The sequence below is a fragment of the Lissotriton helveticus genome, chromosome 5_1, assembly GCF_964261635.1.
Source record: "Lissotriton helveticus chromosome 5_1, aLisHel1.1, whole genome shotgun sequence".
In the NCBI taxonomy this organism is placed as follows: Eukaryota; Metazoa; Chordata; class Amphibia; order Caudata; family Salamandridae; genus Lissotriton; species Lissotriton helveticus.
Genome location: NC_136065.1, coordinates 37,591,991 through 37,614,739, shown reverse-complemented (window position 1 = coordinate 37,614,739; position 22,749 = coordinate 37,591,991). Strand labels below are relative to the sequence as shown.

The following is a 22,749-nucleotide window of genomic DNA, read 5'->3' as shown; positions in this document are numbered from 1 at the left end:
ACACCCACGGCACACAGGGAGGGACAGACGCACAGACACACCCACTGCACACAGGGAGGGACAGACGCACAGACACACCCACGGCACACAGGGAGGGACAGATGCACAGACACACCCACGGCACACAGGGAGGGACAGACGCACAGACACACCCACTGCACACAGAGAGGGACAGACGCACAGACACACCCACGGCACACAGGGAGGGACAGACGCACAGACACACCCACTGCACACAGGGAGGAGCAGACGCACAGACACACCCACTGCATAAAGAGAGAAACGAAACTTCCCTTCACTTCCTGCGTTTCTGAATCATGGCGGCGGCAGCTCAGCTCGGGAACCTCCAGGAAGAGGCCACGTGTTCCATCTGTTTGGAATTTTTTACCGATCCCGTATTGATTATTGATTGTGGACACAACTTCTGCCGCTCCTGCATCACCCAGAGCTGGGAGGGAAGAGATGGAAACTTCCCCTGTCCTGAGTGCAGGGCAAAATCTTCTAGGGAAAATCTCCGGCCCAACAGGAAACTGAAGAACATGGTGGAAATTGCAAAACAGCTTCACCTACCCCCCGTGAAGCCCCCGGAGGAAAATCTGTGCGAGAAACATAACCAGGCGCTGCTGCTGTTCTGTGCAGAGGATCAGAGGATGATATGCTGGGTCTGCCGGGAGTCCAAGGAGCACAAAACTCACTCAATAAGTCCCATAGAGGAGGCTGCAGAGGAGCACAAGGTATGTGCGAGGGCATTCAGGGATTCCAAAGTCCCAGTGTGAGCTCCGTTGAGCAACCTGCAGAGGAGCACAAGGGGTGCGTGTGGGGGGCGGGTGTGTGTGTGTGTGTGTGTGGGGGGGGGGGGGGGATGGGGGTGTTCTGGAACGACAAGTGAAGGTCACAGGGTGTGTCTGAAAATTCAGGGTTCTCAAAGTCCCTCTGTGAGCCCCGTCAGGGAGGCAGCCTGAGAGCGGAGCTCTGTGTGCCAGTGTTCAGAGGTGACAAGTCATTCAGTGCACCTCATACAGGAAGCTGCCGAAGAGCACAAGGTGTGTGTGTGGGTGTTCAGGATTCACAAGTGAATACACTACAGGAGTCTCATAGAAGATGCAGTGTGTCTGGGTATTCAGGGTTCAAAGGCACCCTGCGGGTCCCACATGAATGGTTGTCCAAGATCACAAGGTATGTGAGTGGGAGTTCAGAGTTCACTAGTGAAGACACAGAATGATTCCAACAAAGGAATACACGGCATTTAAATCAGATTATAGGGATCACAGGTTAGCCGCGCCTCCATGAAGAGGGCAAGGGACCTCTGTGGTCACTCAGGGATCACCGTTCACTCTGTGGGTCTCCGCGGGTCCCTGGAGAAGGGATCACTGTGATCACTCAGGGATCACCGTTCACTCTGTGGGTCTCCGCGGGTCCCTGGAGAAGGGATCACTGTGGTCATTCAGGGATCACCGTTCACTCTGTGGGTCTCCGCGGGTCCCTGGAGAAGGGATCACTGTGGTCATTCAGGGATCACCGTTCACTCTGTGGGTCTTCGCGGGTCCCCGGTGAAGATTGCCCACGCGCATTAGCCAAGTTTGTTAGTTGTAAGTGAGTTTCAAAGTGTGACCCATTTAAGAAACTGCAGAATATCGCACTGGGCGTTTGTCGGTATTAGAAGACTTGGGGCATATTTACAAGGGCATTGCACCACAGGAACATCACTTTTAATGACGTTCCTGTGGCGCAATGCGCTGCTTCATATTTACACGGTGGCCTTAAGCCACTTAACGTGGCTTAACGTCACCTTGTAAATATGAACCTTCTACGGCAGTCTGCAGCAAAGGGAGGGGCTATGGGTGTTGCTCTGGGTGTTCCACCACAAAACCCATCACTTTTCGGCGCTGCCCCGTATTTACAAGGGTGGTGTAATCATGGGGCAGCACCAAAATTAAGACCAGGGAAAACAGGGGCAACGTTGAGAAATGATTAATTTCTCTAAGGTTTTTGCTGTGTTTTTGCTGTTTCTATGTGTGCTGCGTTATGCAGCACCCATAGAAACCGGAAAAACGAGGAGAAATTATTAATTTCTCTAAGGTTTTGCTATGTATATGTGTGCTGCAATCTGCAGCACACAAAGAAACAGCAATTTGCCATTAGTCATTGTGCAGAAAGAGGTCCCTTCCTGCACATAAACAATCATTACAAAATTAAGTTTTCCAACTTTTATATGTGCTGCATTCTTAAGCACACATAGAAATTGCAAATCGCCATTAGTGATTGTTTATGTGCAAATGAACAATCATTCCCTGCAACGCAGGCACCCTTGTGGCGCTAGGCAGCTACATTTAGTGCCTTCACTAGGGAAAATGCAGGAGTGCGCCGCATACTTGCAAATATGGCGCATCCCTGCGTTTCGAAACTGTTGAGGCGTGGCGTTAGCAATTTTGGCTTAACACCGCTCTCTGAATGTTTCTTGTAAATATGCCCCTTGATGTGGCAATACAGGGTTATCTTAGGACCTCATGTGGTTATGGTGCACAGCAGAAGGGGTGCAGACAAAGAGGTGCAGACAAAGAATTGCAGTAATGCAGAGTGTGGCACACAGTGTCACATGGTCATGGTACACAGCAGAAGAAGTGCAGTAATGCAGGGTGCAGCACACACGGTCTCATGGTCATGGTGGACAGCAGAAGAGGTGCAGTAGTGTAGGGTGCAGCACACACGGTCTCATGGTCATGGTGGACAGCAGAAGAGGTGCAGAGGTGCTGGAATGCATGGTACAGCACACACAATCTCATGGTCATGGTGGACAGCAGAGGAGGTGCAGAAATGCAGGGTGCAGCTCACACAGTCTCATGGTCATGGTGGACAGCAGAAGAGATGCAGAGGTGCAGTAATGTAGGTTGCAGCACACACGGTCTTATGGTCATGGTGGACAGCAGAAGAGGAGCAGAGGTGCAGTAATGCATGGTGCAGCACACACGGTCTCATGGTCATGGTGGACAGCAGAATAGGTGCAGAGGTGCAGTAATGCATGGTACAGCACACACGGTCTCATGGTCATGGTGGACAGCAGAAGAGGTGCAGAGGTGCAGTAATGCATGGTACAGCACACACAGTCTCATGGTCATGGTACACAGCAGAAGAGGTGCAGAGGTGCAGTAATGTAGGTTGCAGCACAAACGGTCTCATGGTGGACAGCAGAAGAGGTGCAGAAATGTAGGGTGCAGCACACACGGTCTCATGGTCATGGTGGACAGCAGAAGAGGTGCAGTAGTGTAGGGTGCAGCACACACGGTCTCATGGTCATGGTGGACAGCAGAAGAGGTGCAGTAGTGTAGGGTGCAGCACACACGGTCTCATGGTCATGGTGGACAGCAGAAGAGGTGCAGTAGTGTAGGGTGCAGCACACACGGTCTCATGGTCATGGTGGACAGCAGAAGAGGTGCAGAGGTGCTGGAATGCATGGTACAGCACACACAATCTCATGGTCATGGTGGACAGCAGAGGAGGTGCAGAAATGCAGGGTGCAGCTCACACAGTCTCATGGTCATGGTGGACAGCAGAAGAGATGCAGAGGTGCAGTAATGTAGGGTGCAGCACACACAGTCTCATGGTCATGGTGGACAGCAGAAGAGGTGCAGAGGTGCAGTAATGCATGGTACAGCACACACAGTCTCATGGTCATGGTGGACAGCAGAGGAGGTGCAGAAATGCAGGGTGCATCACACACAGTCTCATGGTCATGGTGGACAGCAGAAGAGGTGCAGAGGTGCAGTAATGCATGGTAGAGCACACACAGTCTCATGGACATGGTGGGCAGCAGAAGAGGTGCAGAGGTGCAGTAATGCAGGGTACAGCACACAATGGGCCCGATTCACAGAACTAACTAAAGACAAAATCCTAAACTTACTACTTTTGGTATTCACAGAAGTTAGGAGTGAGTCTTAAGTTTGTCTTAAAACAGACTTAAGACAGACTTAAGTTAGGATTTTGTCTTAAGTCTGTCCTAAAACAAACTTAAGACAAAATCCTAACTTCTGTGAATATCAAAAGTAGTAAGTTTAGGATTTTGTCTTTAGTTAGTTCTGTGAATCGGGCCCACAGTCTCATGGTCATGGTGGACAGCAGAGGAGGTGCAGAAATGCAGGGTGCAGCACCCACAGTCTCATGGTCATGGTGGACAGCAGAGGAGGTGCAGAAATGCAGGGTGCAGCACCCACAGTCTCATGGTCATGGTGGACAGCAGAAGAGGTGCAGAGGTGCAGTAATGCAGGGTGCAGCACCCACAGTCTCATGGTCATGGTGGACAGCACAAGAGGTGCAGAGGTGCAGTGATGCATGGTACAGCACACACGGTCTCATGGTCATGGTGGATAGCAGAGGAAGTGCAGAAATGCAGGGTGCAGCACACACAGTCTCATGGTCATGGTGGACAGAAGAAGAGGTGCAGAGGTGCAGTAATGTAGGTTGCAGCACACACGGTCTCATGGTGGACAGCAGAAGAGGTGCAGAGGTGCAGTAATGCATGGTACAGCACACACAGTCTCTTGGTCATGGTGGACAGCAGAAGAGGTGCAGAGGTGCAGTAATGCATGGTACAGCACACACAGTCTCTTGGTCATGGTGGACAGCAGAAGAGGTGCAGGGTGCAGCACACACAGTCTCATGGTCATGGTGGACAGCAGAGGAGGTGCAGAAATGCAGGGTGAAGCACACACAGTCTCATGGGCATGGTACACAGCAGAAGAAGAGCAGTAATGCAGGGTACAGCACACACAGTCTCATGGTCATGGTGGACAGCAGAAGAGGTGCAGAGGTGCAGTAATGTAGGGTGCAGCACACACGGTCTCATGGTCATGGTGGACAGCAGAAGAGGTGCAGAGGTGCAGTAATGCATGGTACAGCACACACAGTCTCATGGACATGGTGGACAGCAGAAGCGGTGCAGTAATGCATGGTACAGCCCGCACAGTCTCATGGACATGGTGGACAGCAGAAGAGGTGCAGAGGTGCAGTAATGTAGGGTGCAGCACACACGGTCTCATGGTCATGGTGGGCAGCAGAAGAGGTGCAGAGGTGCAGTAATGCATGGTACAGCACACACGGTCTCATGGTCATGGTGGACAGCAGAAGAGGTGCAGAGGTGCAGTAATGCATGGTACAGCACACACAGTCTCATGGACATGGTGGACAGCAGAAGCGGTGCAGTAATGCATGGTACAGCCCGCACAGTCTCATGGACATGGTGGACAGCAGAAGAGGTGCAGAGGTGGTGTAATGTAGGGTGCAGCACACACGGTCTCATGGTGGACAGCAGAAGAGGTGCAGAGGTGCAGTAATGTAGGGTGCAGCACACACAGTCTCAGGGTCATGGTGGACAGCAGAAGAGGTGCAGAGGTGCAGAAATGCAGGGTGAAGCACACACAGTCTCATGGGCATGGTACACAGCAGAAGAAGAGCAGTAATGCAGGGTACAGCACACACAGTCTCATGGTCATGGTGGACAGCAGAAGAGGTGCAGAGGTGCAATAATGCATGGTACAGCACACACGGTCTCATGGACATGGTGGACAGCAGAAGAGGTGCAGAGGTGCAGTAATGTAGGGTGCAGCACACACGGTCTTATGGTCATGGTGGACAGCAGAAGAGGTGCAGAAATGCAGGGTACAGCACACACGGTCTCATGGTGGACAGCAGAAGAGGTGCAGAGGTGCAGTAATGCATGGTACAGCACACAGTCTCATGGACATGGTGGACAGCAGAAGAGGTGCAGAGGTGCAGTAATGCAGGGTACAGCACACACAGTCTCATGGACATGGTGGACAGCAGAAGAGGTGCAGAGGTGCAGTAATGCATGGTGCAGCATACACAGTCTCATGGACATGGTGGACAGCAGAAGAGGTGCAGGGTGCAGCACACACAGTCTCATGGTCATGGTGGACAGCAGAGGAGGTGCAGAAATGCAGGGTGAAGCACACACAGTCTCATGGGCATGGTACACAGCAGAAGAAGAGCAGTAATGCAGGGTACAGCACACACAGTCTCATGGTCATGGTGGACAGCAGAAGAGGTGCAGAGGTGCAATAATGCATGGTACAGCACACAGTCTCATGGACATGGTGGACAGCAGAAGAGGTGCAGAGGTGCAGTAATGCATGGTACAGCACACACAGTCTCATGGACATGGTGGACAGCAGAAGCGGTGCAGTAATGCATGGTACAGCCCGCACAGTCTCATGGTCATGGTGGACAGCAGAAGAGGTGCAGTAATGTAGGGTGCAGCACACACGGTCTCATGGTCATGGTGGGCAGCAGAAGAGGTGCAGAGGTGCAGTAATGCATGGTACAGCACACACGGTCTCATGGTCATGGTGGACAGCAGCAGAGGTGCAGAGGTGCAGTAATGCATGGTACAGCACACACGGTCTCATGGTCATGGTGGACAGCAGAAGAGGTGCAGAGGTGCAGTAATGTAGGTTGCAGCACAAACGGTCTCATGGTGGACAGCAGAAGAGGTGCAGAGGTGCAGTAATGCATGGTACAGCACACACGGTCTCATGGTCATGGTGGACAGCAGCAGAGGTGCAGAGGTGCAGTAATGCATGGTACAGCACACACGGTCTCATGGTCATGGTGGACAGCAGAAGAGGTGCAGAGGTGCAGTAATGCATGTTACAGCACACACAGTCTCATGGTCATGGTGGACAGCAGAAGAGGTGCAGAGGTGCAGTAATGCATGGTACAGCACACACAGTCTCATGGTCATGGTGGACAGCAGAAGAGGTGCAGAGGTGCAGTAATACATGGTACAGCACACACGGTCTCATGGTCATGGTGGACAGCAGCAGAGGTGCAGAGGTGCAGTAATGCATGGTACAGCACACACGGTCTCATGGTCATGGTGGACAGCAGCAGAGGTGCAGAGGTGCAGTAATGCATGGTACAGCACACACGGTCTCATGGTCATGGTGGACAGCAGAAGAGGTGCAGAGGTGCAGTAATGTAGGGTGCAGCACACACAGTCTCATGGTCATGGTGGACAGCAGAAGAGGTGCAGAGGTGCAGTAATGTAGGGTGCAGCACACACGGTCTCATGGACATGGTGGACAGCAGAGGAGGTGCAGAAATGCAGGGTGCAGCACACACGGTCTCATGGTCATGGTGGACAGCAGAAGAGGTGCAGAGGTGCAGTAATGCAGGGTGTAGCACACACGGTCTCATGGACATGGTGGACAGCAGAAGAGGTGCAGTGATGCAGGGTGCAGCACACACGGTCTCATGGTCATGGTGGACAGCAGAAGAGGTGCAGAGGTGCAGTAATGCAGGGTGCAGCACACACAGTCTCATGGTGGACAGCAGAAGAGGTGCAGAGGTGCAGTAATGCAGGGTGCAGCACACACAGTCTCATGGACATGGTGGACAGCAGAAGAGGTGCAGACCCGGAGATGCTGTAATGCAGGGTGTAGCTCATTGGCATACATGGTCATGGTGGACAGCAGAAGAGGTGCAGAGGCACAGTAATGTAGGGTGCAGAACACACGGTCTCATGGTCATGGTGGACAGCAGCTGTCAATGCAGCAGTGCAGTAATGTAGGGTGCAGCACACACAGTCTCATGGCGATGGTGGACAGCAGAAGAGGTGCAGACCCGGAGATGCTGTAATGCAGGGTGTAGCTCATTGGTATACATGGTCATTAGACAAAGCAGAACAGGTGCGGACCAAAGAGGTGTTTCTCTGTCACAGACCCTCTCTGGGGTTGGTGCCTGCACTCCTCCTGTGTCTGTCTGTTCTCTGTCACAGACCTTGCCTGGGGTTGGATCCTGCACTCTTCCTGTGTCTGTTCTCTGTCACAGATCCTGCCTGGGGGTTGGTGCCTGCACTCTTCCTGTGTCTGTTCTCTGTCACACACCCTGCCTGGGGTTGGTACCTGCTCTCTTCCTATGTCTGTTCTTTGTCACAGACCTTGCCTGGGATTGGTCCCTGCTCTCTTCCTGTGTCTGTTCTCTGTCACATACCCTGCCTGGGGTTGGTGCCTGCAGTCCTCCTGCATCTCTTCTCTGTCACAGACTCTGACTGGAGTTGGTGCCTGCACTCTTCCTGTGTTTTTTTCTCTGTCACAGACCCTGCCTGGGGTTGGCGCCTGCACTCTTCCTGCGTCTGTTTTATGTCACAGACCCTGCCTGGGGTTGGTGCCTTCACTCCTCCAGTGTCTGTTGTCTGTCACAGACCCTACCTGGGGTTTGTGCCTGCACTCTTCCTGTGTCTGTTGTCTGTCACAGACCCTGCCTGGGGTTGGGGCCTGCACTCTTCCTGTGTCTCTCTGTTCTCGGTCACATACTCTGCCTGGGGTTGGTGCATGCACTCTTCATGTGTCTATTCTCTGTCAAATACCCTGCCTGTGGTTGGTGCCTGTAGTCCTCCTGCAACTGTTCTCTGTCACAGACCCTAACTGGGGTTGGTGCCTGCACTCTTCCTGTGTCTGTCTGTTCTCTTTTACAGACCCTGCCTGGGGTTGGTGCCTGCACACTTCCTGTGTCTGTCTGTCCTCTGTCACAGACCCCGCCGGGGGTTGGTGCCTGCACTCCTCCCGTGTCTGTTGTCTGTCACAGACCCTACCTGGGGTTTGTGCCTGCACTCTTCCTGTGTCTGTTCTCTGTCACACACCCTGCCTGGGGTTGGTACCTGCTCTCTTCCTATGTCTGTTCTTTGTCACAGACCTTGCCTGGGATTGGTCCCTGCTCTCTTCCTGTGTCTGTTCTCGGTCACATACCCTGCCTGGGGTTGGTGCCTGCAGTCCTCCTGCATCTCTTCTCTGTCACAGACTCTGACTGGAGTTGGTGCCTGCACTCTTCCTGTGTTTTTTTCTCTGTCACAGACCCTGCCTGGGGTTGGCGCCTGCACTCTTCCTGCGTCTGTTTTATGTCACAGACCCTGCCTGGGGTTGGTGCCTTCACTCCTCCAGTGTCTGTTGTCTGTCACAGACCCTACCTGGGGTTTGTGCCTGCACTCTTCCTGTGTCTGTTGTCTGTCACAGACCCTGCCTGGGGTTGGGGCCTGCACTCTTCCTGTGTCTCTCTGTTCTCGGTCACATACTCTGCCTGGGGTTGGTGCATGCACTCTTCATGTGTCTATTCTCTGTCAAATACCCTGCCTGTGGTTGGTGCCTGTAGTCCTCCTGCAACTGTTCTCTGTCACAGACCCTAACTGGGGTTGGTGCCTGCACTCTTCCTGTGTCTGTCTGTTCTCTTTTACAGACCCTGCCTGGGGTTGGTGCCTGCACACTTCCTGTGTCTGTCTGTCCTCTGTCACAGACCCCGCCGGGGGTTGGTGCCTGCACTCCTCCCGTGTCTGTTCTCTGTCACAGACCCTGCCTGGGGTTGGTCTCTGCTCTCCTCCTGTGCCTGTCTGTTCTCATTCACAGACCCTGCCTCGGTTGGTGCCTGCATTCTTCCTGTGTCTGTTTGTTCTCTGTCACAGACCCTGCTTGGGGTTGGTACCGGCTCTCTTCCTGTGTCTGTTCTCTGTCAGACCCTGCCTGGGGTTGGTGCATGCACTTCTCCTGTGACTGTTCTCTGTCACAAACCCTGCATGAGGTTGGTACCTGCACTGCTCCTGTGTCGGTCTGTTCTCTGTCACAGACCGTACCTGAGGTTGGTGCCTGCACTCTTCCTGTGTCTGTCTGTTCTCTGTCACAGACCCTGCCCGGGGTTCGTACCTGCTCTCTTCCTGTGTCTGTTCTCTTTCAGACCCTACCTGGGTTGGTGCCTGCACTCCTCCTGTGTCTGTTCTCAGTCGTAGACTCTGCCTGGGGTTGGTGCCTGCACTCTTTCCGTGTCTGTTCTCTGTCACAGACCCTGCCTGGGGTTGGTGTCTGCACTCTTCCTGTTTGTGTCTTTTCTCTGTCACAGATCGTGACTGGGGTTGGTGCCTACACTCTTCCTGTTTGTGTCTTTTCTCTGTCACAGACCCTGCCTGGGGTTGGTACCTGCTTTCTTCGTATGTCTGTTCTCTGTCACAGACCCTGCCTGGAGTTGGTGCCTGCACTCTTCCCGTGTCTGTTTTCTGTCACAGATCCTGCCTGGGGTTGGTGCCTGAACTCTTCCTGTGTCCGTCTGTTTTCTGTCACAGACCCTGCCTGGTGTTGGGGCCTGCACTCCTCCTGTGTCTGTTCTCTGTTACAGACCCTGCTTGTGGTTAGTGCCTGCACTTTTCCTGTGTCTGACCTCTGTCACAGACCCTTCCAGGGGTTGGTGCCTGCACTCTTCCTGTGTCTGTTCGCTCTCACAGATCCTGCCTGTGGTTGGTGCCTGCACTCTTCCTGTGTCTGTCTGTTCTCTGTCACATACCCTGCCTGGGATTGGTGCCTTTTCTCTTCCTGTGCCTGTTCTCTGTTACAGACCCTGCCTGGGGTCGGTGCCTGCACGCTTCCTGTGTCTGTCTGTTCTTTGTTACAGTCCCTGCCTGGGGTTGGTGCCTGTCCTCTTCCTGTGTCTGTTCTCTGTTACAGACCCTGCCTGGGATTAGTGCCTGCACTCTTCCTGTGCCTATTCTCTGTCACAGACCCTGCCTGGGGTTGGTGCCTTTTCTCTTCCTGTGTCTGTTCTCTGTTACAGACCCTGCCTGGGGTCGGTGCCTGCACGCTTCCTGTGTCTGTCTGTACTCTGTCACAGACCCTGCCTGGAGTTGGTGCCTGTCCTCTTCCTGTGTCTGTTCTCTGTTACAGATCCTGCCTTGGATTAGTGCCTGCACTCTTCCTGTGTCTGTCTGTTCTCTGTCACAGACCCTGCCTGGGGTTGGTGCCTGTCCACTTCCTGTGTCTGTTCTCTGTTACAGACCCTGCCTGGGGTCGGTGCCTGCACGCTTCCTGTGTCTGTCTGTACTCTGTCACAGACCCTGCCTGGGGTTGGTGCCTGTCCTCTTCCTGTGTCTGTTCTCTGTTACAGACCCTGCCTGGGATTAGTGCCTGCACTCTTCCTGTGTCTATCTGTTCTCTGTCACAGACCCTGCCTGGGGTTGGTGCCTGTCCTCTTCCTGTGTCTGTTCTCTGTTACAGACCCTGCCGGGGGTCGGTGCCTGCACGCTTCCTGTGTCTGTCTGTACTCTGTCACAGACCCTGCCTGGGGTTGGTGCCTGTCCTCTTCCTGTGTCTGTTCTCTGTTACAGACCCTGCCTGGGATTAGTGCCTGCACTCTTCCTGTGTCTGTCTGTTCTCTGTTACAGACCCTGCCTGGGGTTGGTGCCTGTCCTCTTCCTGTGTCTGTTCTCTGTTACAGACCCTGCCTGGGGTTGGTGCCTGTCCTCTTCCAGTGTCTGTCTGTACTCTGTTACAGACCCTGCCTGGGGTTGGTGCCTGTCCTCTTCCTGTGTCTGTTCTCTGTTACAGACCCTGCCTGGGATTAGTGCCTGCACTCTTCCTGTGTCTGTCTGTTCTCTGTTACAGACCCTGCCTGGGGTTGGTGCCTGTCCTCTTCCAGTGTCTGTCTGTACTCTGTTACAGACCCTGCCTGGGGTTGGTGCCTGTCCTCTTCCTGTGTCTGTTCTCTGTTACAGACCCTGCCTGGGGTCGTGCCTGTCCTCTTCCTGTGTCTGTCTGTACTCTGTTACAGACCCTGCCTGGGGTTGGTGCCTGTCCTCTTCCTGTGTCTGTCTGTTCTCTGTTACAGACCCTGCCTGGGGTCGGTGCCTGTCCTCTTCCTGTGTCTGTCTGTACTCTGTTACAGACCCTGCCTGGGGTTGGTGCCTGTCCTCTTCCTGTGTCTGTCTGTTCTCTGTTACAGACCCTGCCTGGGGTTGGTGCCTGTCCTCTTCCTGTGTCTGTCTGTTCTCTGTTACAGACCCTGCCTGGGGTTGGTGCCTGCACTCTTCCTGTGTCTGTTCTCTGTTACAGACCCTGCCTGGGGTTGGTGCCTGTCCTCTTCCTGTGTCTGTTCTCTGTTACAGACCCTGCCTGGGGTTGGTGCCTGTCCTCTTCCTGTGTCTGTTCTCTGTTACAGACCCTGCCTGGGGTCGGTGCCTGCACGCTTCCTGTGTCTGTCTGTTTTTTGTTACAGACCCTGCCTGGGGTTGGTGCCTGTCCTCTTCCTGTGTCTGTTCTCTGTTACAGACCCTGCCTGGGGTCGGTGCCTGTCCTCTTCCTGTGTCTGTCTGTACTCTGTTACAGACCCTGCCTGGGGTCGGTGCCTGTCCTCTTCCTGTGTCTGTCTGTTTTCTGTTCCAGACCCTGCCTGGGGTTGGTGCCTGTCCTCTTCCTGTGTCTGTCTGTTCTCTGTTACAGACCCTGCCTGGGGTTGGTGCCTGTCCTCTTACCGTGTCTGTCTGTACTCTGTTACAGACCCTGCCTGGGGTTGGTGCCTGTCCTCTTCCTGTGTCTGTTCTCTGTCACATACCCTGCCTGGGGTTGGTGCCTGTCCTCTTCCTGTGTCTGTTCTCTGTCACATACCCTGCCTGGGGTTGGTGCCTGTCCTCTTCCTGTGTCTGTCTGTTCTCTGTTACAGACCCTGCCTGGGGTTGGTGCCTGCACTCTTCCTGTGTCTGTCTGTTCTCTGTTACAGACCCTGCCTGGGGCTGGTGCCTGTCCTCTTTCTGTGTCTGTCTGTTCTCTGTTACAGACCCTGCCTGGGGTTGGTGCCTGTCCTCTTCCTGTGTCTGTTCTCTGTCACATACCCTGCCTGGGGTTGGTGCCTGTCCTCTTCCTGTGTCTGTTCTCTGTTACAGACCCTGCCTGGGGTTGGTGCCTGTCCTCTTCCTGTGTCTGTTCTCTGTTACAGACCCTGCCTGGGGTCGGTGCCTGTCCTCTTCCTGTGTCTGTTCTCTGTCACATACCCTGCCTGGGGTTGGTGCCTGTCCTCTTCCTGTGTCTGTTCTCTGTCACATACCCTGCCTGGGGTTGGTGCCTGTCCTCTTCCTGTGTCTGTTCTCTGTTACAGACCCTGCCTGGGGTCGGTGCCTGTTCTCTTCCTGTGTCTGTTCTCTGTCACATACCCTGCCTGGGGTTGGTGCCTGTCCTCTTCCTGTGTCTGTTCTCTGTCACATACCCTGCCTGGGGTCGGTGCCTGCACTCTTCCTGTGTCTGTCTGTTCTCTGTTACAGACCCTGCCTGGGGCTGGTGCCTGCACTCTTCCTGTGTCTGTCTGTTCTCTGTTACAGACCCTGCCTGGGGTTGGTGCCTGTCCTCTTCCTGTGTCTGTTCTCTGTTACAGACCCTGCCTGGGGTTGGTGCCTGTCCTCTTGCTGTGTCTGTTCTCTGTTACAGACCCTGCCTGGGGTTGGTGCCTGTCCTCTTCCTGTGTCTGTTCTCTGTTACAGACCCTGCCTGGGGTCGGTGCCTGTCCTCTTCCTGTGTCTGTTCTCTGTCACATACCCTGCCTGGGGTTGGTGCCTGTCCTCTTCCTGTGTCTGTTCTCTGTCACATACCCTGCCTGGGGTTGGTGCCTGTCCTCTTCCTGTGTCTGTTCTCTGTTACAGACCCTGCCTGGGGTCGGTGCCTGTTCTCTTCCTGTGTCTGTTCTCTGTCACATACCCTGCCTGGGGTTGGTGCCTGTCCTCTTCCTGTGTCTGTTCTCTGTCACATACCCTGCCTGGGGTCGGTGCCTGCACTCTTCCTGTGTCTGTCTGTTCTCTGTTACAGACCCTGCCTGGGGCTGGTGCCTGCACTCTTCCTGTGTCTGTCTGTTCTCTGTTACAGACCCTGCCTGGGGTTGGTGCCTGTCCTCTTCCTGTGTCTGTTCTCTGTTACAGACCCTGCCTGGGGTTGGTGCCTGCACTCTTCCTGTGTCTGTCTGTTCTCTGTCTCACACTGAAGGAAGTGACCCGAAAAAGGGTCACCCGGGTCATTGTAGACCGCCTCTTATGCCTTCCCAAATAATGAGAGTCAGATCAGACTGTAGAGAATACAAACCATATTTATTAAAAGTCTGCGCAGACAGAGCCCTGTCAGTTCAGCATCATATGGAGTCTCCCGAGAGGACTGACTCCCCCCAGCCCAGAACACACAATCATACTTCCCAAATCCTAACCACGCCCACAGTGGAAAGATACCAGCTTGAGCCGTCGGTGAACAAAGGGGTACAGAGACGTCAGCTGACACAGTCAGATGTTTACTCCCTATCTGCAATTCAAGGTGACCGCGCAGCTTCCCGGCTCATCCCAACGTGGGAGTAGAACTACGAGCTAGGAAAGGCATGCATTCATGGCAGAGCTAGAACACAGTATAATTGGAAACAGTTTTCAGCAAAGGCAAGCAAGAAATAATGAGGCCTCGTCCAGCCTAGCTAGAGTGAGGGGTTACAAAATTAAAGATGGAATCCAGCATGTCAGCGTTAGGTCTACACAAGCATCAGGATAACTCATTGGGTTGCATACATGACAGATTTGCACAAACAGCATATGTATGTAACATATTTTAGCTGTCATGACTAACTTAATGGGACAGCATGAGACATCATGAAAGAAAGAATTGTGTAAGGCTACACATTATAGGGATAGCTCAGTGGGTTGTGTAAATATACGGTGAATGATACAAAGATGAGCTTTTCTATGCTAAACTAATACAGCACAGGAAAGGTACATGTGGGTTGAAGAATTTAAAGTCTATCAAGACCCTGCCTGGGGTTGGTGCCTGAACTCTTTCTGTGTCCGTCTGTTCTCTGTCACAGACCCTGCCTGGGGTTGGTGCCTGTTCTCTTCTTGTGTCTGTTCACTGTCACATACCCTGCCTGGGGTTGGTGCCTGCACTCCGCCTGTGTCTGTTCTCTGTTACAGACCCTGCCTGGGGTTGGTGCCTGCACTCCGCCTGTGTCTGTTCTCTGTTACAGACCCTGCCTGGGGTTGGTACCTGCTCTTTTCCTGTGTCTGTTTTCTGTCACAGACCCTGCCTGGGGTTGATGCCTGAACTCTTCCTGTGTCTGTTCTCTGTCACAGACCCTGCCTGGGGTTGGTCTCTGCTCTCTTCCTGTGCCTGTTCTCAGTTACAGACCCTGCCTGGGGTCGGTGCCTGTCCTCTTCCTGTGTCTGTTCTCTGTCACAGACCCTGCCTGGGGTTGGTGCCTGCATTCTTCCTGTGTCTGTTCTCTGTCACAGACCCTGCCTGGGGTTGATACGGGCTCTCTTCCTGTGTCTGTTCTCTGTCAGACCCTGCCTGGGGTTGGTGCCTGCACTCTACCTGTGTCTGTTCTGTCACAGACCATGCCTGGGGTTGGTGCATGCACTCCTCCTGTGACTGTTCTCTGTCACAAACCCTGCCTGAGGTTGGTACATGCACTCCTCCTGTGTCTCTCTGTTCTCTCTCACAGACCGTACCTGGGGTTGGTGCCTGCACTCTTCCTGTGTATGTCCGTTCTCTGTCACAGACCCTGCCTGGTGTTCGTACCTGCTCTCTTCCTGTTTCTCTTCTCTGTCAGACCCTGCCTGGGGTTGATACGGGCTCTCTTCCGGTGTCTGTTCTCTGTCAGACCCTGCCTGGGGTTGGTGCCTGCGCTCTTCCCGTGTCTGTTCTCTGTCACAGACCCTGCCTCGGGTTGGTGCCTGCACTCCTCCTGTGTCTGTCTGTTCTCGGTCTCAGAACCTGCCTGGGGTTGGTGCCTACACTCTTCCTGTGTCTGTTCTCTGTCACAGACCCTGCCTGGGGTCGGTGCCTGCACGCTTCCTGTGTCTGTTCTCTGTCACAGACCCTGCCTGGGGTTGGTGCCTGCGCTCCTTCTGTGTCTGTTCTCTGTCATAGACTCTGCCTGGGGTTGGTGCGTGCACTCCTCTTGTGTCTGTCTGTTCTCTCTCACAGACCGTACCCTGGGTTGGTGCCTGCACTCTTCCTGTGTCTGTCTGTTCTCTGTCACAGACCCTGCCTGGGGTTGGTCTCTGCTCTCTTCCTGTGTCTGATTGTTCTCTGTCACAACCTGGGGTTGGTGTCTGCACTCTTCCTGTGTATGTCCGTTCTCTGTCACAGACCCTGCCTGGGGTTGGTGCCTGCGCTCTTCCCGTGTCTGTTCTCTGTCACAGACCCTGCCTGGGGTTCGTACCTGCTCTCTTCCTGTGCCTGTTCTCTGTCAGACCCTGCCTGGGGTTGGTGCCTGCACTCCTCCTGTGTCTGTTCTTTGTCACAGACCCTGCCTGGGGTTGGTGCCTGCACTCCTCCTGTGTCTGTTCTTTGTCATAGACTCTGCCTGGGGTTGGTGCCTGCACTCTTCCCGTGTCTGTTCTCTGTAAGAGACCCTGCCTGGGGTTGGTGCCTGCACTCTTCCTGTTTCTGTCTGTTCTCTGTCACAGATCCTGCCTGGGGTTGGTGCCTGCACTCTTCCAGTGTCTATTTTCTGTCACAGACCCTCCTTGGTGTTGGTTTCTGCACTCTTCCTGTGTCTTCTCTGTCACAGACCCTGCCTGGGGTTGGTCTATGCTCTCTTCCTGTGCCTGTCTGTTCTCTGTCACAGACCCTGCCTGGGGTTGGTACCTGCTCTCTTCCTGTGTCTGTTTTCTGTCACAGACCCTGCCTGGGGTTTGTTGCTTGCACTCTTCCTGTGTCACAGACCCTGCCTGGGGTTTGTTGCTTGCACTCTTCCTGTGTCACATACCCTGCATGGAGTTGGTGCCTACACTCTTCCTGTGTCTGTTCTCTGTCACAGACCCTGCCTGGGGTTGGTCTCTGCTCTCTTCCTGTGCCTGTCTGTTCTCTGTCACAGACCCTGCCTGGTGTTCGTACCTGCTCTCTTCCTGTTTCTCTTCTATGTCAGACCCTGCCTGGGGTTGGTGCCTGCGCTCCTCCTGTGTCTGTTCTCTGTCATAGACTCTGCCTGGGGTTGGTGCCTGCACTCCTTCTGTGTCTGGCTGTTCTCTGTCACAGACCCTGCCTGGGGTTGGTCTCTGCTCTCTTCCTGTGCCTGTCCGTTCTCTGTCACTGACCCTGCCTGGGTTGGTGCCTGCACTCCTCTTGTGTCTGTCTGTTCTCTCTCACAGTACCTGTTCTCTTTCTATGTCTGTTCTATGTCACAAACCATGCCTGGGGTTGGTACCTGCTCTCTTCCTGTGTCACAGACCCTGCCTGGGGTTTGTTGCCTGCACTCTTCCTGTGTCACAGACCCTGCCTGGGGTTGGTACCTGCTCTTGTCCTGTGTCTGTTCTCTGTCACAGACTCTGCCTGGGGTTGGTGCCTGCACTCTTCCTGTGTCTGTCTGTTCTCTGTCACAGACCCTGCCTGGGGTTGGTGCCTATACTCTTCCTGTGTCTGTTCTCTGTCACAGACCCTACCTGGGGTTTGTACCTGTTCTCTTTCTATGTCTGTTCTATGTCACAAACCCTGCCCGGGGTTGGTACCTGCTCTCTTCCTGTGTCACAGACCCTGCCTGGGGTGTGTTGCCTGCACTCTTCCTGTGTCACAGACCCTGCCTGGGGTTGGTACCTGCTCTTGTCCTGTGTCTGTTCTCTGTCACAGACTCTGCCTGGGGTTGGTTCCTGCACTCTTCCAGTGTCTGTTCTCTGTCACAGACCCTGCCTTGGGTTGGTGCCTGCACTCTTCCTGTGTCTGTCTGTTCTCTGTCACAGACCGTACCCTGGGTTGGTGCCTGCACTCTTCCTGTGTCTGTCCGTTCAGGGTCACAGACCCTGCCTGGTGTTCGTACCCGCTCTCTTCCTGTGTCAAGTCAAGTCAAGTCAAATAATTTATATAGCGCGCTACATACCCAGAGGGTCTCAAGGCGCTTGAAGAAGGGTGGGGAGTTACTTGTCGAATATCCAGGTTTTAAGTTGCTTTCTGAATGTTAGGTGGTTCTGAGTGAGGCGAAGGTGAATAGGAAGTGAGTTCCAGGTTTTAGCTGCCAGGTAGGAGAAGGATCTTCCTCCCATGGTGGTTTTGTTGATGCGAGGTACGGCATCTCTTCTCTTTCATAGCCTCTGCCTGGGGTTGGTGCCTGCACTCTTCCCGTGTCTGTTCTCTGTTACAGACCCTGCCTTGGGTTGGTGCCTGCACTCTTCCTGTGTCTGTCTGTTCTCTGTCACAGACCCTGCCTGGGGTTGGTGCCTATACTCTTCCTGTGTCTGTTCTCTGTCACAGACCCTGCCTGGGGTTGGTCTCTGCTCTCTTCCTGTGCCTGGCTGTTCTCTGTCACAGACCCTGCCTGGGTTGGTGCCTGCACGCTTCCTGTGTCTGATTGTTCTCTCTCACAACCTGGGGTTGGTGCCTGCACTCTTCCTGTGCCTGTCTGTTCTCTGTCACAGACCCTGCCTGGGGTTGGTACCTGCTCTCCTCCTGTGTCTGTTCTCTGTCATAGACCCTGCCTGGGGTTGGTACCTGCTCTCTTCCTGTGCCTGTCTGTTCTCTGTCACAGACCCTGCCTGGGGTTGGTACCTGCTCTCCTCCTGTGTCTGTTCTCTGTCATAGACTCTGCCTGGAGTTGGTGCCTGCACTCTTCCCGTGTCTGTTCTCTGTAACAGACCCTGCCTGGGGTTGGTGCCTGCACTCTTCCCGTTTCTGTCTGTTCTCTGTCACAGATCGTGCCTGGGGCTGTTGCCTGCACTTTTTCCATGTATGTCTGTTCTCTGTCACAGACCCTGCCTGGGGTTCGTCCCTGCTCTCTTCCTGTGCCTGTTCTCTGTCAGACCCTGCCTGGGGTTGGTGCCTGCACTCCTCCGGTGTCTGTTCTTTGCCACAGACCCTGCCTGGGGTTGGTGCCTGCACTCCTCCTGTGTTTGTTCTCTGTCATAGACCCTGCCTGGGGTTGGTGCCTGCACTCTTCCTGTTTCTGTCTGTTCTCTGTCACAGATCGTGCCTGGGGCTGTTGCTTGCACTATTCCCATGTATGTCTGTTCTCTGTCACAGATCCTGCCTGGGGTTGGTGCCTGCACTCTTCCAGTGTCTGTCTGTTCTCTGTCACAGATCCTGCCGGGGGTTGGTGCCTGCACTCTTCCAGTATCTGTTTTCTGTCACAGACCCTCCTTGGTGTTGGTTTCTGCACTCTTCCTGTGTCTTCTCTGTAACAGACACTGTCTGCGGATTGTGTCTGTCTGTTCTCTTACACAGACCCTACCTGGGGTTTGTACCTGGTCTCTTCTTATGTCTGTTCTCTGTCACAGACCCTGCCTGGGGTTGGTACCTGCTCTCTTCCCGTGTCACAGACCCTGCCTGGGGTTGGTACCTGCTCTCTTCCTGTGCCTGTCTGTTCTCTGTCACAGACCCTGCCTGGGGTTGGTACCTGCTCTCCTCCTGTGTCTGTTCTCTGTCATAGACTCTGCCTGGAGTTGGTGCCTGCACTCTTCCCGTGTCTGTTCTCTGTAACAGACCCTGCCTGGGGTTGGTGCCTGCACTCTTCCCGTTTCTGTCTGTTCTCTGTCACAGATCGTGCCTGGGGCTGTTGCCTGCACTTTTTCCATGTATGTCTGTTCTCTGTCACAGATCCTGCCTGGGGTTGGTGCCTGCACTCTTCCAGTATCTGTCTGTTCTCTGTCACAGACCCTGCCGGGGGTTGGTGCCTGCACTCTTCCTGTGTCTGTTTTCTGTCACAGACCCTCCTTGGTGTTGGTTTCTTCAATCTTCCTGTGTCTTCCCTGTCACAGACCCTGCCTGCGGTTTGTGTCTGCATTCTTCCTGTGTCTGTCTGTTCTCTTACACAGACCCTACCTGGGGTTTGTACCTGGTCTCTTCTTATGTCTGTTCTCTGTCACAGACCCTGCCTGGGGTTGGTACCTGCTCTCTTCCCGTGTCACAGACCCTGCCTGGGGTTGGTACCTGCTCTCTTCCTGTGTCTGTTCTCTGTCACAGACCCTGCCTGGGGTTGGTGCCTACACTCTTCCTGTGCCTATTCCCTGTCACAGACCCTGCCTGGGGTTGGTCTCTGCTCTCTTCCTGTGCCTGTCTGTTCTCTGTCACAGACCCTGCCTGGGGTTGGTACCTGCTCTCTTCCTGTGTCTGTTCTCTGTCACAGCCCCTGCCTGGGGTTTTTGTCTGCACTCTTCCAGTGTCTGTCTGTTCTCTGTCACAGACCCTACCTGGGGTTTGTACCTGCTCTCTTCCTGTGTCACATTCCCTGCCTGGGGTTTGTTGCCTGCACTCTTCCTGTGTCACATACCCTGCCTGGGGTTGGTACCTGCTCTCTTCCTGTGTCTGTTCTCTGTCCCAGACTCTGCCTGGGGTTGGTTCCTGCACTCTTCCAGTGTCTGTTCTCTGTCACAGACCCTGCCTGGGGTTGGTCTCTGCTCTCTTCCTGTGCCTGTCTGTTCTCTGTCACAGACCTGCCTGGGGTTGGTACCTGCTCTCTTCCTGTGTCTGTTCTCTGTCACAGACCCTGCCTTGGGTTTATTATATTTATTTATTTATTTGGACATTTATTAAGCGCCTGGTTACGCCACTGGCGTGTCCCCGCGCTGTGATAAGTGAAGTAGCTGTCCCCCCTCCTCCCACACAAGGCTATCTGCTGAATAGATGTGTTTTAAGTTTTTTTCTGAACAGGACTTCAGAGGGTTCAAGTTGCAGTTCCAGCGGGAGAGCATTCCAACGTTTGGGAGCGAGGTATCTAAAAGACCTGCCTCCCATACGTACCTTAGATACTCTGGGGATTTTTAACAGCCCAGTCTGAGAAGACCGTAGACTGCGTGTGGGCTCATAGTGGGTTATTAGGCTCTGGAGCGGTCTAGGTGCTTTGCCGCTCAGAATGCGGTGACATGTGGCAAGGGCCTTAAACTCCACTCTCCTCTCAAAGGGAAGCCAATGGAGGGCCCGCAAAGCTGGTTTAGCGGAGGACCTCCTGGGGAGCCTAAGTACCAGCCGCGCTGCCGCATTCTGAAGGACCTGCAGGCGGCCCATGACCCTGCCCGTGGCCCCCAGATAGAGCAGGTTCCTATAATCAAGTCGGGAGGTGACGAGGGCGTGCACCAGCTTCTTTCGAGCAGAAATGGGAAGCAGATCTAACACTTTCCTAAGGGCTCTCAGGACACTGAAGCATACCCCCGCCACCCGACCGACCTGTGGGCCGAAGGCAAGGTCCCTGTCCAGCCACACACCAAGGTTCCTGGCCTCACGACAGGGGACTGGGACTTCACCCAGGCAGGGCGGCCACCACGCCGATGACCACGCAGACGGGCCACTCCCCACCACGAGCACCTCAGTCTTGCTGCCGTTCAGTTTTAAACAGTTTGCGGACATCCAGGCAGCAAGATCTTGCATGCAGTTCCTGAAGATGTCCGCTGCAAGATCGGGCGCGCGCGAAAGGGAGATGACCAGCTGTGTGTCATCGGCGTAGGACACCAGACGAAGACCATATCCTTCCACGATGGCCGCCAGGGGGGAGACGTAGATATTAAATAGGGTTGGGCTCAGAGACGAGCCCTGAGGCACGCCCTGGCCCAACTCCATCTCCCTAGAGTAGCATTCACCTAGCCTGACTTGAAAACACCTGTCTAACAGAAAGGACGTGATCCAACCAAGCGCAGCTCCTGTCACCCCTCCTCCGTTCAGACACTGTAGCAGGGTGGAATGTGCTACAGTGTCGAACGCTGCGCTTAAGTCTAGAAGGATCAATGCCATAGTTTGGCCCTCGTCCACACCCTGTCTTAGTGCTTCCACCGCCACAAGAAGAGCAGACTCCGTCGAATGGCGGGGGCGGAAGCCAAATTGCGAGTCGTGGAGTAGCGAAGCCATCTCCACGTGCTGCATAAGCTGTATATTGGCAATTTTTTCCGCCACCTTAGCCATATAGGGCAGGAGGGAGATGGGACGGAGGTTGTCCAGTTTTTCAAAACTGACGTTGGCCTTCTTCTGCAGAGGAAGTACCACTGCCTGCTTCCAGGCATTCGGGACCACCTGGGACTCAAAGGAGGTGTCCAGTAGATGACGCACATAAGGCTCAAGTACTGGCAAACTACCCTTTAGCCGACTAGGAGTGGTCGGGTCTCTAGGGGAACCGGATTTTATAGATCCACAAACACGGAGAAGTTCCGCAGTGGGGGGAGTAACAAAAGTGGATAACCGTTGTTCCCCTTTCATTCTAGTGGGTTCCGGGTAAGTAGGGCCGCTGTCTGTCCTCTGGGGAAAGGAATTATAAATGTTGGTAACCTTTGTTGCAAAGAACTCAGCAATCCGGTTACAACCCTCCGTAGTGCATAGTTTCTTAGGCACCACGGCTGGTTTCCCTATTGCAATAGACTTGTAGATAGAGAAAAGCTCCTTGGTGGACTGCTCTGCTTCCTCTATCTTATTGCAATAGTACAATGATTTGGCTTTCCTAATCAGAGTATGGTAAATGCGCCTGCAGTCTATATATTCTGTTTTGGCCTGAGATGAATAGGCAATCCTCCATTGCCTTTCAGCACGTTTACATGCTGCTTTGGCCGTTCGCAGGTCCGCATTATACCAAGGTGCCGATCTTTGCACTCGGCCCCCTATTTTCGCCATACCCAATGGTGCCACCGAATTCAGGGCTTCCATAATGCGTTGGTCAAAGTTAGTATTAATTTCATCTACCCCATCGCCCCCAGGATGGCCCTTCTCGGTTAGTGCCAGATCGAATTTGGCTTGGGAAAACGCTGCACATCTCCGCCTAGGATGTTTGTCGGCGGGGGGGTCGCTGGGGCGAGGTCCCTGCATTTCGATGGTAAAAGGGACGAGGAAATGGTCAGACCATGGGATGGAAATCGGGGTTTGGGCGTCCACTTGGTTCCAGTTTGCGAAGACCGGGTCCAAAAGGTGGCCCAGCTTGTGGGTGGGGTGCGATACCTTCTGTTCAAACTGTAAACTTGCCATCGTATTACAGAGATCACTTGCCACTCTGTCCATAGGGGTGTCT

The 22,749-nt window shown here is 54.0% G+C and overlaps 1 protein-coding gene across 1 annotated transcript in view; it reads left to right on the top strand.

Annotated features, from left to right (window-relative positions):
* The first annotated feature begins 320 nt into the window (after positions 1–320).
* The window catches only part of LOC144752925 (E3 ubiquitin-protein ligase TRIM39-like), a 256,584-nt gene continuing 234,155 nt past the window's right edge, over positions 321–22,749 (top strand). The window contains exon 1 of the mRNA XM_078640744.1: positions 321–734. Within this exon, the coding sequence (XP_078496870.1) occupies positions 540–734 (195 nt within the window). The 5' untranslated portion in view covers positions 321–539. The remainder of the gene's footprint in view (positions 735–22,749) is intronic.